A 15,355-nucleotide genomic window follows, 5' to 3' on the forward strand; every position below is an offset into this window, starting at 1 on the left:
ACTTAGAATCGGTGCATAGGCAACAGAAACTAAACATATCCTAACTTCTAAATAGTCATGTAAACATAACTATTTTTAACAGTGGAAATTATAAATTTTAAATAGTTGATAAAATGTTATCTTGTTAAAATTTCTAAAATAAACATAGTACACTTTAAGACGGGTTCATGTATTAGCATTGGTTCGTGACTTTGCTGAGGACCGTGGTAAATTTTCAAGTTGAAAGATATCTTTAAGCTTTCTGTTGTTTAGGTGTTCATACCTTTAGACAGATCAGAATATTTCATGATTTAAAAAAATAAGGGTTTATAGTATTTTTTACGCATTTATTTGGGCAATTGTAAGCAGAAGGCATAAAATAATAAAACGCATCTTAGCTAATAAAATGCTAAAGAGACAACACTATTTACAATTAGAACGTTTGGGCAAAGCTTATAAACTTCCTCGTTGAACTTTTCCCGCCTGGTTCCTCAGTCTGGAATCCATATTCGGCTGGACAGGAGGTAGCTGACAGCCCTTTACTCATATAGTATCGATTTATATTCACAGCGTTTGAAAACTTTTCTGGTTTTGTTTGTGGACAGCATGTAAGTTCTATATGTCGTTTCCAAATAATTAATTTATGTTTCGGATTGTGGAAACTAGCTTTAAGTTAAATAAATTAGCTATTTATTTACCTCACAAAAGTATTTCGGCATTTTTGAGCGAGCAACAAGTGGAAAATTGCATTTTGTGAGCTATGACCAGAATGACCTTTTCACTGACACACGTAACTTTCTGATATGGTGGTAATAAAAATTTGATTCAGCGTGCCATAAAATAAAATTATCAGACTTTTGAATAAAAAGCCATTAATCACCATTCATCATTCTCGTTAGTTTTTCACCCTTTAGTTGCTTTTGGGACATTTCCGATTGTCATTTACCTATATTATTACTTAATTGCTATAGGCATTAGTTAAGCCTTTTCCAAATTACCACCGATTACCAATTTTGCATGCTTTTCGGAAGAAATTGTGTTTAATACTTTGATGCATAATGAAGTTTTGTTGTGTCACAAGAGTACTCTGATGCGTTTTTTGCTTGTTTGTAGGGAAATGCAGTTTGCCCTGCTGATAAGCATAACTTATGGTGTTGTAAAAGATAGTGAAGGGAACTGTATTATAGATTTTTGCTAAATAGAGAAAGAGCATGTAAAAACAATTTCAAGCAATTATCTGTGAAAAATCCTAAAGCAACAAAAGTACGATTTGTTAGAGAAACAGCTAAATTTAATTATTAACAACTAATTAGAGGATTCTACCTATGAATACTTAAACTTTTTATAGTTAAGTGTTGAAAATGTAATTAAAATGAATATTTAACATTATAATTTTTTGTACAATTTTTAGTTAAACTTTTGCAAAGAAAAAGAAACACGAAGCCCTTTTGAAATATATTGTCATTTAATGCAGTAATTACATTTTCGAAAAGTGTATTACTTATAGAGTATTTATCCACATGCAAAAGGAAATACAGATAAAGGAAAATCCGTACAAATAAAATGTCTCAGGTTACATGGGTCATTGCATGACAAAAGACAATTTAACGCATCTTTCGCCTAATTGTTTGCAATTAGTTCTACACCACTAGTAAGCTGATTATGCACTTAGCAAAAATTTCAAAATTACGACATCTGACCGCGAGTGCAAATACCGAGTATTCCGAGTTAGGGAGAGGGGCATTTCTTTAGCAACAATTAAGTGTCGAATAATTCACCCGCCACCAAGACGCGTAGTTTTTCAACACCTTTAGGCCGCAGTAAAAGGCAACAAAATTAAATGTACAATTTTATGAAATAATGAACCGACAAAGAGCTGAGTAAAACCGCGGAAAAGAGCCCCAACTGCAGTGGCCTTTCCGCTTTAAGTCGCAGATATTCATTTTACAACTGTTGCTTGTTGAAGACCAGATCCGAAACTGAAAATCCGAAACCGAAAGCCCGAAAAAACGAAAAAACGAAGTCGCGGTTCCAAGTTTTCAGTGCGTGATTGGCGCTCAAACCTGCAACTTGTGCCCCCGGAAAAAGAGGCAGACAGACAGCGCGCGATAGTGCGAAAGTCGAGCGATTATATGTCGGCATAGTAGTAATTCCGAACGAAGCAGTAAATAATCAGCACGGCCGTGTAGTGATAAGAACAAGTTCCACAATTCCAAACGAAATTCGGCCTATTGGGACTATTTAAGAAGAACTCTCTTAACCATGCAGCCAGTTCTGGAAGTGAGCATATACACCCTGCTGAGGATGGCGTTCATTTGGCAGCTGATCTCGGCGGCAATCTACCTGGTCGGATTGCTCACCATCGGTGTATTCCTGTACGACAACCTCAAGTCCTTGGTCAGCATAATCAAGGCCGTCCTGGAACCCTATTTCCAGCCGCACTTGCCAAAGACATTGGTGGAAAAGTTCGGACAATGGGCAGGTGAGTGTTTCGATCGGTAGGCGCATTATATCCCTGAGTTTCGCAGTATTATTCACCAAATGTTGTCATGTTATTTAATCCCGTATTTGCATACTTTAACCCCAAGGGTCTGTCAATATTTGAGGCTTGCGTTTTTGCTTGCTTCACTTTCGCAAATGCAAATTGATTGTTTTCTTGATCAGTGTTTTTTTTTTATATGGAGGTAGCATCTAGCATTTCCCAGCATTTTCCTTATAATAGCTTATATTATTAAATTGCCTAATAATTCTATAAATGTCCATATTACAAGAATATCAATGTCAGACTTAATTTGGGAATATTGTAACTTTATTTATACGTTAGCAAAAAAAACGTGTTAGACGTTGAAGTACTTATATATTGCTTTGTTTGTTTTCTGATAAATTAAATTATTGATTTATACGGTAATTCCACCTCATGTACTACATTAACTTATAGGCAAATAAATCTTCGAGCGACAAAAACTGAAACGCGTTTCTATGGTTAGCAAGTTTCGGTAAAACAGTTACAAAATCCATTTATGATAAGATAAGAAACCAGTAAACATTATGAATTTCCATCATTATTTATACCAAAATGGAATTTCTTATCTGTATGCTCGGTTGTTGCATATGGTTATTTTTAGTTAGGCTGGGATATTAAATGAATCCATGTGAATCATTATAAGTATCATTAATAATGAAAATTAAATAAACAGTTATTTATTCTTAATAAATTTATTTTTATTGATTTTTGGAAAAATATTTAAAAAAGGGTTAACTTTAAATATAATACTCACACAATACAATTAGCATTCAAAATTGTGTAAAGAATTAAAATTGGTTATTCAAAATATCCCCAAAGAGTAATAATTGACCAATAAAAACATTATTCAAGCAAGCTGATTTGTTTACAATTTCGTTAATGGACCAGACAAAGTCATTCAACTCATAAACCGGCTTGCGATTTTCTCGCCTGTTTCGCACTTTGCGATCGCTTTGTTTTTGCTTTATTATTATTACCTAATTAATTCGCTTTCATTGCCTAGAGTCTCGTGCTGCTCTTCGTGGTCAAGCAGTTATAAATTTGCCTATCGCTGCTCGAGTTTATTGCTTAATTGCAGTATACGGTTCTCCCAATTGAATTATGGATTCCATCCATCTGTTTTCATTACTCACCAATCGAAGTGCAAATCTTTGCCAAAACTATAGCAGTCGTAATTTTGGAGCAACACGCAAGCCCAACAATCGATTGGTGTTGCCGTCGTACTCGTAAGTTTTTCTGCCGTGTTTCACGTTTTCGTTGCACAAATATTTGGCAACCAATAACCAGCTGCCAGTGGCAACATTGCTGCAATTGCCACCACGCTAGCCGGTTTGCTTCTAATCGCTTCTCTGCGGCCGATTCATGATTTTTGCTGAGGTTTCGACAACCGACAACTACAACCGGCGATGTGATTTAAAGAGACTCGCCGAATGCAGTGGGTTAATTAGCAGGCAAATGCTAGATTCGAAAAGGTCTTTTAAGGAGGTCGTGGCATTATTCAGTTGCTAAAGGTATAGGTACACATCAGAAAGTGACGAAATGGGTCTTGTAAAGTAAATAATTCAGTTTAATATGGATTCCAGTCTTTATATAAAATGAACACATTTTGGAAAGTCGACGCTTATATACCTTTGCAGTAAGTATATATCTAAAAAAAACTGATCTATACCGACTAAGAACATTTAACAATCAGAAACAACGAAACTATGACTTCCACTATATTATTTTCAATTAATTTTCCCACTTTTTCGACTCTTGGCGGCTATAATCTATAATCATTTATATCGACTATATATCAACTCGGCTGTTAATAATCGGGAATATACAACTGCAAATATATATAATTTTCTATTTAGAATTTCAGTAATATTCTCATATAGTACATATAGTATAGTATTAAATATTTCGTGTGTTTAGTCCCACTGCTAAAAATAAAAGAGTGTGGATTCCTTTTGGCGACCTTCGCCTGTACTCATCAAGATTTCGTTCGCTTCCCTTCACTTAGTGGTGACTGGCGCAACCGATGGCATTGGAAAGGAGTATGCCAGGGAGCTGGCTCGCCAGGGTATCAACCTGGTGCTCATCTCGCGGACGAAGGAGAAGCTTATTGCGGTGACCAATGAGATTGGTAAGGGGTGCTTAGTACATGTCTCTTTCTTTACTTTGTACTTGTTTTTATTAAATTTCGAAATTTTTCCCCAGAGAGCCAGTACAAAGTGAAGACCAAGTGGATTGCAGTGGATTTCTGCAGGGGACGCGAGGTGTACGATCAGATTGAAAAGGAACTAGCGGGCATAGACGTTGGCATTTTGGGTGAGTAATTAATAAGAGATACTCTCATTGAAAAAAACATAAACATCATTTGGTTAAGTAAGCTGTGCACTTACTGCAGATACTAGCGGCTTTGTTATCCGATAATGTACCAATTCATACATTCATCATTGTAATTTTCAACAGTAGTAGCTGCTTATATACGCTTCATCTTTTGTGACTATTTTTCTTGCGCGGCAGCCAATGTCAAACAATAATAATTGCGTGCAATTATAATGACTCTGGTTTTTGGTCTATTGGCGAGGCGAAGAGTGGCTTAGGCGATGTTCAAGTACGCAGGCGAAGCGCTGTTGTTGGGGCTTTATTTTTATTCGGCCAACCAGACTCATAAACGCTTCAGCAATTTACATTTCGACAACCTTGCGAACCCCTCAAGGCAGACTTAATAAAATGTTTGGCTGATAACAGTTGACATTGCTCTTGGCCAGCGGAACTTAATGCCAGTGCCATTTAATATGAGTTGTTATTAATATTGTGTTACCATTATGGCCATGCTTGAACCGTAATTGTTGTACCACTAACTATTATTCACTTTTATAGTCAACAACGTGGGTATGATGTATGACCACCCAGAGAGCCTTGACCTTGTGTCAGAGGATCTTCTCTGGAACCTTCTCACCGTCAACATGGGATCGGTTACCATGCTCACCCGCAAGATCCTGCCCCAGATGATTGGTCGCCGAAAGGGAGCCATTGTCAACCTGGGATCCTCCTCCGAGCTCCAGCCACTGCCCAACATGACCGTCTATGCTGCGAGCAAGAAGTTTGTCACCTACTTCTCCAAGGCCCTCGAACTGGAGGTGGCGGAACACAATATCCACGTGCAGCTGGTGATGCCCAACTTTGTGGTCACCAAGATGAATGCCTACGCCGATCGGGTAATGCAGGGAGGTCTGTTCTTCCCGAACGCATATACTTTTGCCCGGTCCGCCGTATTTACACTGGGAAAAACGAGCGAGACCAACGGTTTTTGGACCCACGGAATTCAGGTCAGCTATTTGCCGATTAAGAATTTATTTCCATATCCAATACCACTTAATTCCCGGACTAGAAGTTGTTGAATGCCTTAATATTTTACACAATCATAATCATAGCTTATTATTAAATCAAATCTTTTTTACAGTATGCCTTCATGAAACTGGCTCCCCTGCCGATCCGCACATTCTTGGGACACCAACTCTTCAAGCGACTGAGAATCGAGGCCCTCGAGCAAAAGCAAAAGAAACTGAAGCTTACTTAAGTTGTTAGGCTAGGTTAGGAGTCATGTAAATATTTGGTTCTTAGTCATAAGGCTTAAACTATACACTAGAAGAAAAATCACTTTTGTACAAAGCCATAAAAAAATTTAAAATGTAAAACAACAGATAAAGCAAGAGATAAAAGGCAAGTCCAAAAACCGGCTGGCAAAATCAATTGCCAAAATGCACTGCCGGATTGCATAAGCGCTGCAATTTGGCCAAGGAGCGGAGGGGGTTGGGTTTTGGACGGTTTTAGCCGTGAAACCGGTTGGCCAGCGCGCGAAACTGCTGACCGACAAAATAACAAAGTGGCCAACTGCAGTCGGAAGCCGCCTGAAGACCAACAATGACTGGGTATCCGCTTCATTGCTTGCACTTTTTGCTTGTCTTACAATTTGTATTGCCGTTACTCGTAGAGTAAAAGGGTATACTACACGCGTTGAAGTGTATGTTACAGGTAAGAGAAAACGTTTCCGATAAAAGGATATGCATTCTTGATCAGGATTACTAGGTTAGTCCTTCTTCTCTCCAACACTTTGACGACCAAACATTGAAAAATGTTTTGTTCATTTTTTCGTTTTATTAATAGAGTTGCAAGTGTGTACTGTAATCGTTCTAGCAATCCTACTAGCTTAGTAACGGGTGTCTGATAGTCGAGGAAATCTACTATTGCATTCCCTCTTCTTTTGTTTCTTTTATTAAATTCTGCACAGTAGTTAAAAGCCATAATTTGCATTATGCCACATGCAAATGAAGTATAAGTACTTTAAAGATCTATCGAAGAACTGCCCACAATTGCACGAAATTATATTTTGGCTGGAAGCAAAGACTAAGCAAAAAAAAATTACACCATTCCAATTGCAGATTTAATAGTGCCTAGTAAAATAAATTGAGTTTTATTTGTTAATTGTTTGTAGGATGCTTAAATATCAATGTTTTTCACATTAAACGTTGTTAAAAGGCCTAACCCCATTTAAAAGAAGTTGATTTCAAAAATATTTTCTAAATAAATGTCGATACATTTTCTTACATTTTATAAATCCAATTGAAGCTTCGTTTTATTATAAACAATTATTACCTCTTGTTTCTTTCATGTACGTTATTTATGAAAAATCACAGCAAACGGTAATGCGGTGTTTTTACCGATTCAAGATTTGAAAAAGCCTAAAAGTATGCCTGAAATATTATATTTTCTTTAAGTGGGCCCCACAATCTTAATACATGTACTTATACGAAATACATAATTAAAATATCATTTAGTTTATTTTTGATTACAGTAAGTAAAAACCCCACATTTTACAAAATTAAAGAAAAAGTAACAAATAGTTTGGTGTTTGTGTTTTTATTCCTGCAGTTTGTTGTTGCTGTTTTTTGCGGATGTTATTCACAAGTTAATTAAGAAAAGTCGAGTAAAATGCAGTTATACATTATGCATGTCTTATTAAGTACGAGTGCGATAAACGTGGTTGTTTAACAATGAAATAACCAATAATCGATGGTTCGCATTGATTGCTGGTGTTGTTCCTTATTTGCTTATACTGTACATCATGGTCTATGAATTGCAAACTAAGTAGATTCCATTGCCGAACGAAAATAAAAAAGATCACAAAACTATGTTTATGATTAGAGCAGATGACGCCAAGGCCGGCAGCAAAGTTCTCAAGATTTATCGATCCTGCAGCGCCTCAAAGATGGAAGAAATGTGGCAGAGCACTGTGAAAAAACAAACGAATAAATATTGAAGAAAATATTTCATTGAAGCGCATCCCAGGGGATCGGAATAATTGGTACTTACCACTTGGCAGGGGTTACCCATCCAAGTGCTCATCCTGATCGCCGAGCCTCCGAATTTGGCAACTGGTGGCATTGACGTCATCTGCAATGTGCATTTACAGAGAATTTTTTTGAAACATTTATTTTATAACAGTGTTCGACTTATTGATTGCAAAAGAAGAATCAAGAATCATTTTTTCTGACGCAAAGTCGCTGCGATTGATAAAATGTATTATTTTCGTGTTTGGTTTGTTAAAGTGGCCACATTGGCATAAACAACTGCTGGCATTTGTTTGTTTCGAAGAACATAAGCTTCTTAAAGATTTATTTTTGGTTCCTTGAAACAATTCATGGAGGGATTGCAAAAAAGCAGTATTGGACTTTCTCGAAAATAGCGCTCTATACTCGAATATTTGTTCAAGTTTATTTATCAGCAGTGCCTGAAATATTCAAAAACATTTAATGAAAATTATTTATAATTTCCACCTTAGCCAATCATAAATTCAGGCCATAAAAAAATGTCTCTTTGAACATTTGTTGTGCTTCTGCACTAGGAGGGATATAACATATTTGAGCGAAAATAATTTTGAATCACAAAGTTGCGACATTTGGAAAATGCCGTGTGAAAATGATTTTTAATGCTTCCAAATGACGGGGGGAAGTGACGACAGGAAGGTGTTTAGTGGGCCATGTCGAAATCTTGTCGTTAAAAAATAGAAACGGTCGAAAAGGCCAAATGGCTGCCAAAAAATGTATTCAAGGTTTTTGTTTTTCTTGGGCGTCGAGGGAGTGTTTCGATAATTGGTTTGATGTGTGTGTTTAATAATTAAATTAATTGGCAGGGGTATGGGTGCTCACCTGGCTTAGGTTACTAGTAGAAATCCATTAAATGCTAAACATCTTAAACGCGTAGGGTCCTAGAAGCTCCACCGGGCCACAAGATGATGGCATGGCCGGCGGCTTGGAATTGAAATTCAACATGTAAGCTATCCTTGATGGGTGGTGGTACTGGTGATCATGGGTGACTGGGGATGTGGGCCTAGAAGGCGGCTTCGTAGAAGGCGTAGAGCAGGAACAGCAGGAAGGCCAGGATGAGGAAGGTGGTGAACAAACTTTTGGCCTCATTCATTTTGATTGCTTTGATTTGGCTGCTGGCTATAGGGATAATATCGAATTAGATAATTCAATCAATTAGATCGATCGATCGATATCACACACTTGTGGGGCTGGATTTAGTCAATAGCTTGAGGAGATTTCCAACCGTTCGTAGCTAAAGGCGCGCAATAACTGAATTTCCCGATCTGAATTCCACTTCTCCACAAAAAGTTGGCCAGCGCTTGGAATTATGGCTATTGCCTGGGCGCACGCACCCACCCACCCATATAGACGATATATAAAAAATTCGTTTTTCTTTATGTATGTATCACCGGCTATTTGGTTGTATGTGAGTCCAGTTGTTGGTAATATTTTTGACGCGGCACAAATATTTTCTAGATCTGTGTATCTACATATGGATGTATGTAGATCGATCTGCATATTAGAGATATACATATGTACATATGTATATGTATATTTGAATTCCATGCGATTCTAGCCAATTTTCTGTGGTCTATGAACATTTTTCATCTGCTGGACTGCACCTAGACAAATTGCTTTTTCCGACTGGACCTTGTCATTTGAAAAATGTTTTGTTTATTTATTTTTGGTTGGCATGGTTTTTTTTTGCTGGGGAAGATGTTCTCTTCTCCAGTTGTGTGTTTGATTAACAAATTTATTTACTTTAGGCCGAAAAACTTGTACATTTGGCCAATCTGTTGCCCTAAAACGTTTTTAAATATTAAAAGAATCTTTATTTATCACGTAGTCCCCATTGAGTTTATGGCACATTTGGCCTTAATTACCATTTCAAGGTTCGTGATTGATGTGTATTTATCTCGATAAAATTCAATGGGAAAATTGGGGTAATTGAAATGTACATTGAAACCAATATTACATTCACTACAAAAATATTGTTTGATTTTTGAAATATTTTTGTATTATAAACTAAAACGGTTCGATGGTCGATAGCAGATCATTAAATCAATTAGAACGCCTTTTGTCTTACCTTCTGTCCTGCCCTAAGGACCTTCTACTTGCCGGAAACATTTTACAATACGGCATAGATGAGGTAAAGGAAGAAAAGCAGGATGGCCAGGATGCCAAAGGTGGTGAACAAGTTACGGGCTTCGCTCATCTTGATTGAGTTTTCTGCGGATAAAATGTTTACTTATTATTAGGTTAAGAATGACAGGTTTAGATGCTTTTCCCTATTTTCGGATTACTTATACATGAAATATTTTTTATTGGCGCGTGAGAAGTTTATCTTCATAAAAACATAAAAGAGGCGGCAATAAATTTTCGCGCACCACATATGATTTTCTTTCAAAATAATCTAATCAAATAAAATTCAATGGTATAAGTAAAAAATTGTATATAAAGTCGACAAATATCAAATCCATATGGAAAATATTAAATTTTTCTTTTCTTTCGTCGTCGCCTGGCTATATCTACATTATGTTTCTGTGCTCTTTGATTTTCTGATATAGCAATCAAAGAACCGTATGTCTATATGGATTAAAATATTTCCAGTTTTATAGATTGGACCGGTTCCAACAAAAAAATTGAAAAGAATTCGGGTGCGGAAATATTTACGAAACGGCACACTTGAAATCAATTTTTGAACTCCCACAATTTTTTTGTCATTTAACTGGGGTCCTCAGGTCACTTCACTTGTCTCCTGGGCTTACCTTGATTTTTTGTTCGCTGGGGAAAGACGAAATTTTGTGATATTAACTGCTGAAAGCCTTTGGCTCAACTAAAATCGTTGGCCCGTCCACGAATTGGGATATAGATGAAATACTTTGCGATCTGCAAGCATCAATACTCATGCATACTTAGAGCAGATCTGACAAGTGGATATAGATTGGTGAGAGTGTATTCGTGCTTTTGGATATACATATAGTAAAATATGTTGTCCCATTGGCCAAAATGAGACGCCACTGCCAGGGCAGAAAGTGCAGACTTTTTGGAAAGTCGCGTAGAAATAACATCGAAAATAAATAAAATAAATTTGCTGCGCGTCTTTTGACAGTTTCTGAGCAGCCGTTGGCCGGATCTGAAGCCAAATCACCAACAATAACAATACGCTTATTAAAAATAATTTTGGCATCTAGTATATGGCTTGTTCCATTTTTCGGAACATTTTTCTCAAAAATATTGACAGCGTTTTGGAATTTCCGCAAGTGCACAGGAACTAAAAACCTGAGGTTTTAATTTGGCATGGGGTCTACAATTCTTATCGTTTAAATTGGAAATAGCACATAGTGTTTATGTTGTTAATAATATATCTTTATAAATAAAATTCAACTGGGAATACGTAAATCCTTTCCATCTAATACCTTTTTAGCTGACACACCTCCTTCAAACCTCCAATCATGTCGTCTGTTGACATATAAATACCAGCCAAAATGTTCATAAACAACTGTCACACATTTCGGGTCCTTGACTTTTCTAAAAAAACATATACTTTCCCTAAGCTGACACTTGTCATTAAGTCAATTTAAAAATGCAATGCGCAAATGGCATAAAAACAAAATGTCTTGAAACAAGAATATACATATATAAATAATGACCAAGATAATTATGAAAAGTCAGTGAAATTTCATGAAGATGAACTCTAATGTTAATGAAATAAAAAAAAAATAAAAATCGACCTGATAGAATAAGGTATTTAGGTTGAGCTATAGCAGCTGCGGCCACATTGCGTATGCGCAATATTTGTAAAGCACATTCGGATAATTTTTGGGATAAGTTTGCAAATATTTTTGCAAGCACACTACAGTAATAGATATATATCCGTGATATCTACTTGAAATTCACATATTTTAAATGTTTAAAACCGTATTTACAGGCATGTATAAAAGGAAATCTCAATCATTATGACATAATTGTATTAATAAGCGATGTAGGGCAAAACGGAAAGCAGTGATCTTTAATGTCAAGGCGAGCTCGATTAAAGTGCGCAAGGGGAACTGGGAACTTTGATAGAATCAAGAATATATAGCTCAATTCGCATTAGGGAGGAATTCTGAGCACGATTTTGCGGAAAGCAAAGAAAACGGAAAGCAAAGTTCTTTAAGTTCAAGGCGAGCTCCATTAAAGAGCGCAAAGAGAACTGGAAACTTTGATAGAATCGAGAATATTGAGCTCAATTCGCAGCTTCCGTGGCTTATCAAGACATTAGGGAGGAATTCTGAGCACGATTTTGCGCAGTTTTCGTGGAACAAAACAAACGAGCGGATCGCAATTAAATATACACCAAATGCGCTGGAAGATTCAGTTTGCTTTATTCGCTATTATTCAAATAGTGAGGTCTCAAGATGAAGAACATGCGGGTTCAGTTACGGAAGTGGAAATGGAAGTGGATTCGGAGATAGAATCGGGCCAGTTTTTTAGCCATTTGTACAAAAGCAACTTGCAACAGTTGGTAAAAATTAAGAATGACTCAATGGATCCGTGTGATGACTTCTATGCACATGCTTGTGGAAACTTCGATCAAACGAAGGAGGAAAATCCAGAGGATTACCTTCCACCTTATTTGTATAACCAACAAGACAGAATGAACTTCTTTACGGCTGAGGTTGGAAATTTCGAAACTATACCAGGACGGTTGATTTCTCAACTGTATGCGGAATGCCGAAAGAGGGGAGAACGGAATTTTTTTACCCCTACTCGTTCGACTTCCCATTGGGAACGCATGCTGGAGGAGATTCCATTCCTAGCCAGACATAAAGAGGTGCTCTCTTCCTGGCCTTTCCTCAAACACCAATGGGAGCGAAGGAGCCTTAATGGGCAGCTGAATTGGATAGTTCTGTCAGCTCAACTTTTAGCCCATGGCTTGCCCACCCTACTTCATATCTATTTCGCCATGGATACGATCTATGTGAGTCCCATGGAGGAGCTGCGCTGTCCTAGTATCGCGGATTTCCAATCAAGCTTATCTGATGTCATGGAAGGTCGACATCATCAAGTGCCCCGCATAATATCACATGAGATGAGGGTCCTGTGTCGCCGACTAAGAGGAGAACTCCCACTTGCAAGAAGTTTGAGCAGAAATGCCAAAACCACCGCCTCCAGACCAGGTCAAGAACAGCTCCTCCTGGATGAAAACACAATGGAATTTATTCAGCAGTATTTTGCCGCACTTAACTTCTCCGAGGAGCGGCTGGAAGGAGCGCGCAAGTTTCTTCTAGATGTCGAGAAGATCACTCATGGCTGGGAAGTACTCAAGCAAACGGAACCTCGCATTGTGTACAACTATGTGGCGTGGCAAGCTAAGGAGCAGCTTCGATATCCGGATTGCTATAAGGTATCTGAGGAGTTCGAGAGACTAGTGCACGCTGAATATTGGCAATGGCATGTTTTGAGACCCCATCTGAGCAGGGAAGTCGCTCTGGCATCCTTTCAACTTCATACCACTCTTTTTCAGAAACTTAGGAGATCCAAATTGTCCAGAAGAGATTGGTTTGGACACCTGTGGCCAGCTTCTATGGAGAAAAAGGAGCTTCAGGTGGCACGCATTCTCCACAATTATGCAGAAAACTATCTAAACATAACTGAACTAAACGAAAACTACGGAGGATTGGGATTCGTAAAGAACTCCTTTTATGGAAATCTCCTGATCCTCAGACGGGCTCAACTGCGTCATAGTTTTGTATCGCCGTATGTGGACGAGGAAGATGTAAATCAGCCAGCCTATTTCTTGAGACATTTTCTCCATTTCGTGCTGCTTTCCTTGCACCGCCCCACTTATCACTATTATGCCACACATGGCTTGGAACTTTGGAGGGAATCCCGACTTCTCTTGGATACCGACGGCCACTATTCTGCCATGGATTGTTTAGAAAGACAGTCACTTCAACACTACGATGCAAAATTGGCTCCTATTTACAGGCCACTTGGTTCGCACGAGATAGGAGAGATCTTCCAGTTTTATCGCTCTTTTCAGTATTCTCTCAGGGATTATCACTTTTGGCTTCAAGGTGAAAGGTTCGCCTTTGCGGAGAACTTTGTGCTGGATTACTTCGGATTGAATCCACAAAGGGTTCTCTTCTATGCAGTGGCCCAGCAGTTATGCAACCGCCAAACGGAGATTTTTGCTGCCCAGTTGAATAGGGGTTACATGAATCTTCCTGAGTTCCAGGAGGCCTTTAAGTGCAGTCCCGAAAAGGCCATGAATCCCCCATCCAGATGCATGATCAACATGTGTGAAAAGCCACTTACTTGATGTGTTCAATTTTAAAATTTCAATCATTTAAATGTAGAAATGTTAGAAATAAAAAATATAATGTTAATTTTAGATTCACCAAGGCATTGAAAATATACTTGCCATCAACATTCTTTATCTCAATTGTCTATTAAAATATGGTTTTAAAAAAGCTCAACCGCCCACAAATATTATAGTTCTTACACATGAAGATTAGCTATTCATATTTGAATAAATTTGACAATATTGCCCACATGTCGGTCATTTGAAGACACAGGCGGGATATGTCTTTCCATCTAGCCATTTATACGCATTTTGTTTGACATTCCATATAGCAGCAAATTGGCTTTCACATATGTACATATATATCATCAATATTATATATTAAGAGTCGGTTCCGAGTGGAAAATCGTGGGCGTTCTAGACACACGTACCGGTAATAAACCGCAAAGGCATCAAAAACAATTCCAGAGCAGAAAACCGAATATTTGCGACTGCCTAAATCTTTGCAAATATTTATTGCTTGTTGCTCGCTCGCTTGCCATACGGCCATAAAGAAAGCTCCAATTGATGTACTTATAATTATATTGGTTATTTCCCCACTTGAATGAAATTACATACCTTATTCTAGTTTGTTTTCATTGACCCGGGTCGGGAAGTATCTCTGGTTATCTATGTGGATCTCTAGAACAAGGCCGAGTCAATAATAATTCATGATTCTTCGTAAGACATGATGCCTATAAATTTAAAAGACCTGCGAGCATTCGCCTTAGTACGTGATCCAAGATCGCTGATGATAATAACAAAAAGTTTTCATTCAGTAAACGTTGCTTATTAAAATCGCAATCACGTACGTAAGTGTATATCTCATCTATGAGTGCATATCGTTGAGTGAGTAAGTGTTGTGTTAATGCATTTATGAGTTTTTCTCAAAAATTATAAGCAAATCATGAGGATTTCTGAATTCACGAAAGAAAAAGCGTTTGGATCGTTAAACAGGAAATCTCAGAAAACCATTTACACAACAGTTTTAAGAATACGCTTGAAATAACTTACATATGACACCTTCTTTTGTGTACCTAAAATTCTTAGGTCGGTTTCACTTTTCCACCCGCAACTCTCACTTTATTGCCACACTCAATCACACCATCAAAAGTACTCACTCATTTGCATATTTCATTATAATTTGGCCACAATCGGCTTGAC

The 15,355-nt window shown here is 37.6% G+C and overlaps 2 protein-coding genes and 1 long non-coding RNA gene across 7 annotated transcripts; 2 read left to right on the top strand and 1 right to left on the bottom strand.

Annotated features, from left to right (window-relative positions):
* The first annotated feature begins 459 nt into the window (after window positions 1–459).
* On the top strand, window positions 460–6,221 carry LOC120446029 (hydroxysteroid dehydrogenase-like protein 1). Of its 2 annotated transcripts, XM_039626790.2 has the most exons (6): window positions 460–587; window positions 2,248–2,461; window positions 4,509–4,631; window positions 4,706–4,816; window positions 5,375–5,823; window positions 5,958–6,221. In XM_039626790.2, the coding sequence occupies exons 2-6, from the start codon at window positions 2,284–2,286 to the stop codon at window positions 6,072–6,074; spliced, it is 978 nt and encodes a 325-aa protein (XP_039482724.1). In that variant the 5' UTR covers window positions 460–587; window positions 2,248–2,283; the 3' UTR covers window positions 6,075–6,221. The 2 variants fall into 2 exon arrangements, with proteins under 2 accessions (XP_039482724.1, XP_039482723.1); XM_039626789.2 differs by lacking the exon at window positions 460–587 and having other exon boundaries at window positions 2,242–2,461.
* A 2,483-nt stretch (window positions 6,222–8,704) lies between these two features.
* LOC120444513 lies at window positions 8,705–15,331 on the bottom strand. Of its 3 annotated transcripts, XR_005615674.1 has the most exons (4): window positions 15,313–15,327; window positions 14,771–14,939; window positions 9,950–10,092; window positions 8,705–9,000 (listed from the first exon to the last, which is right to left on the bottom strand). It is a non-coding gene; the product is annotated as an uncharacterized LOC120444513 (long non-coding RNA). The 3 variants fall into 3 exon arrangements; XR_005615675.1 differs by lacking the exon at window positions 14,771–14,939 and having other exon boundaries at window positions 15,313–15,331; XR_005615673.1 differs by lacking the exons at window positions 14,771–14,939; window positions 15,313–15,327 and adding an exon at window positions 10,632–10,761.
* Window positions 12,146–14,760, top strand: LOC120444511. Of its 2 annotated transcripts, XM_039624229.1 has the most exons (2): window positions 12,146–13,252; window positions 13,373–14,760. In XM_039624229.1, exons 1-2 carry the CDS (start codon window positions 12,206–12,208, stop codon window positions 14,168–14,170), a joined length of 1,845 nt encoding a protein of 614 aa, XP_039480163.1. In that variant the 5' UTR covers window positions 12,146–12,205; the 3' UTR covers window positions 14,171–14,760. The 2 variants fall into 2 exon arrangements, with proteins under 2 accessions (XP_039480163.1, XP_039480162.1); XM_039624228.2 differs by having other exon boundaries at window positions 12,146–14,760.
* Window positions 15,332–15,355: the final 24 nt, after the last annotated feature.

Source organism: Drosophila santomea, chromosome 2R (assembly GCF_016746245.2).
Source record: "Drosophila santomea strain STO CAGO 1482 chromosome 2R, Prin_Dsan_1.1, whole genome shotgun sequence".
Taxonomy (NCBI): domain Eukaryota; kingdom Metazoa; phylum Arthropoda; class Insecta; order Diptera; family Drosophilidae; genus Drosophila; species Drosophila santomea.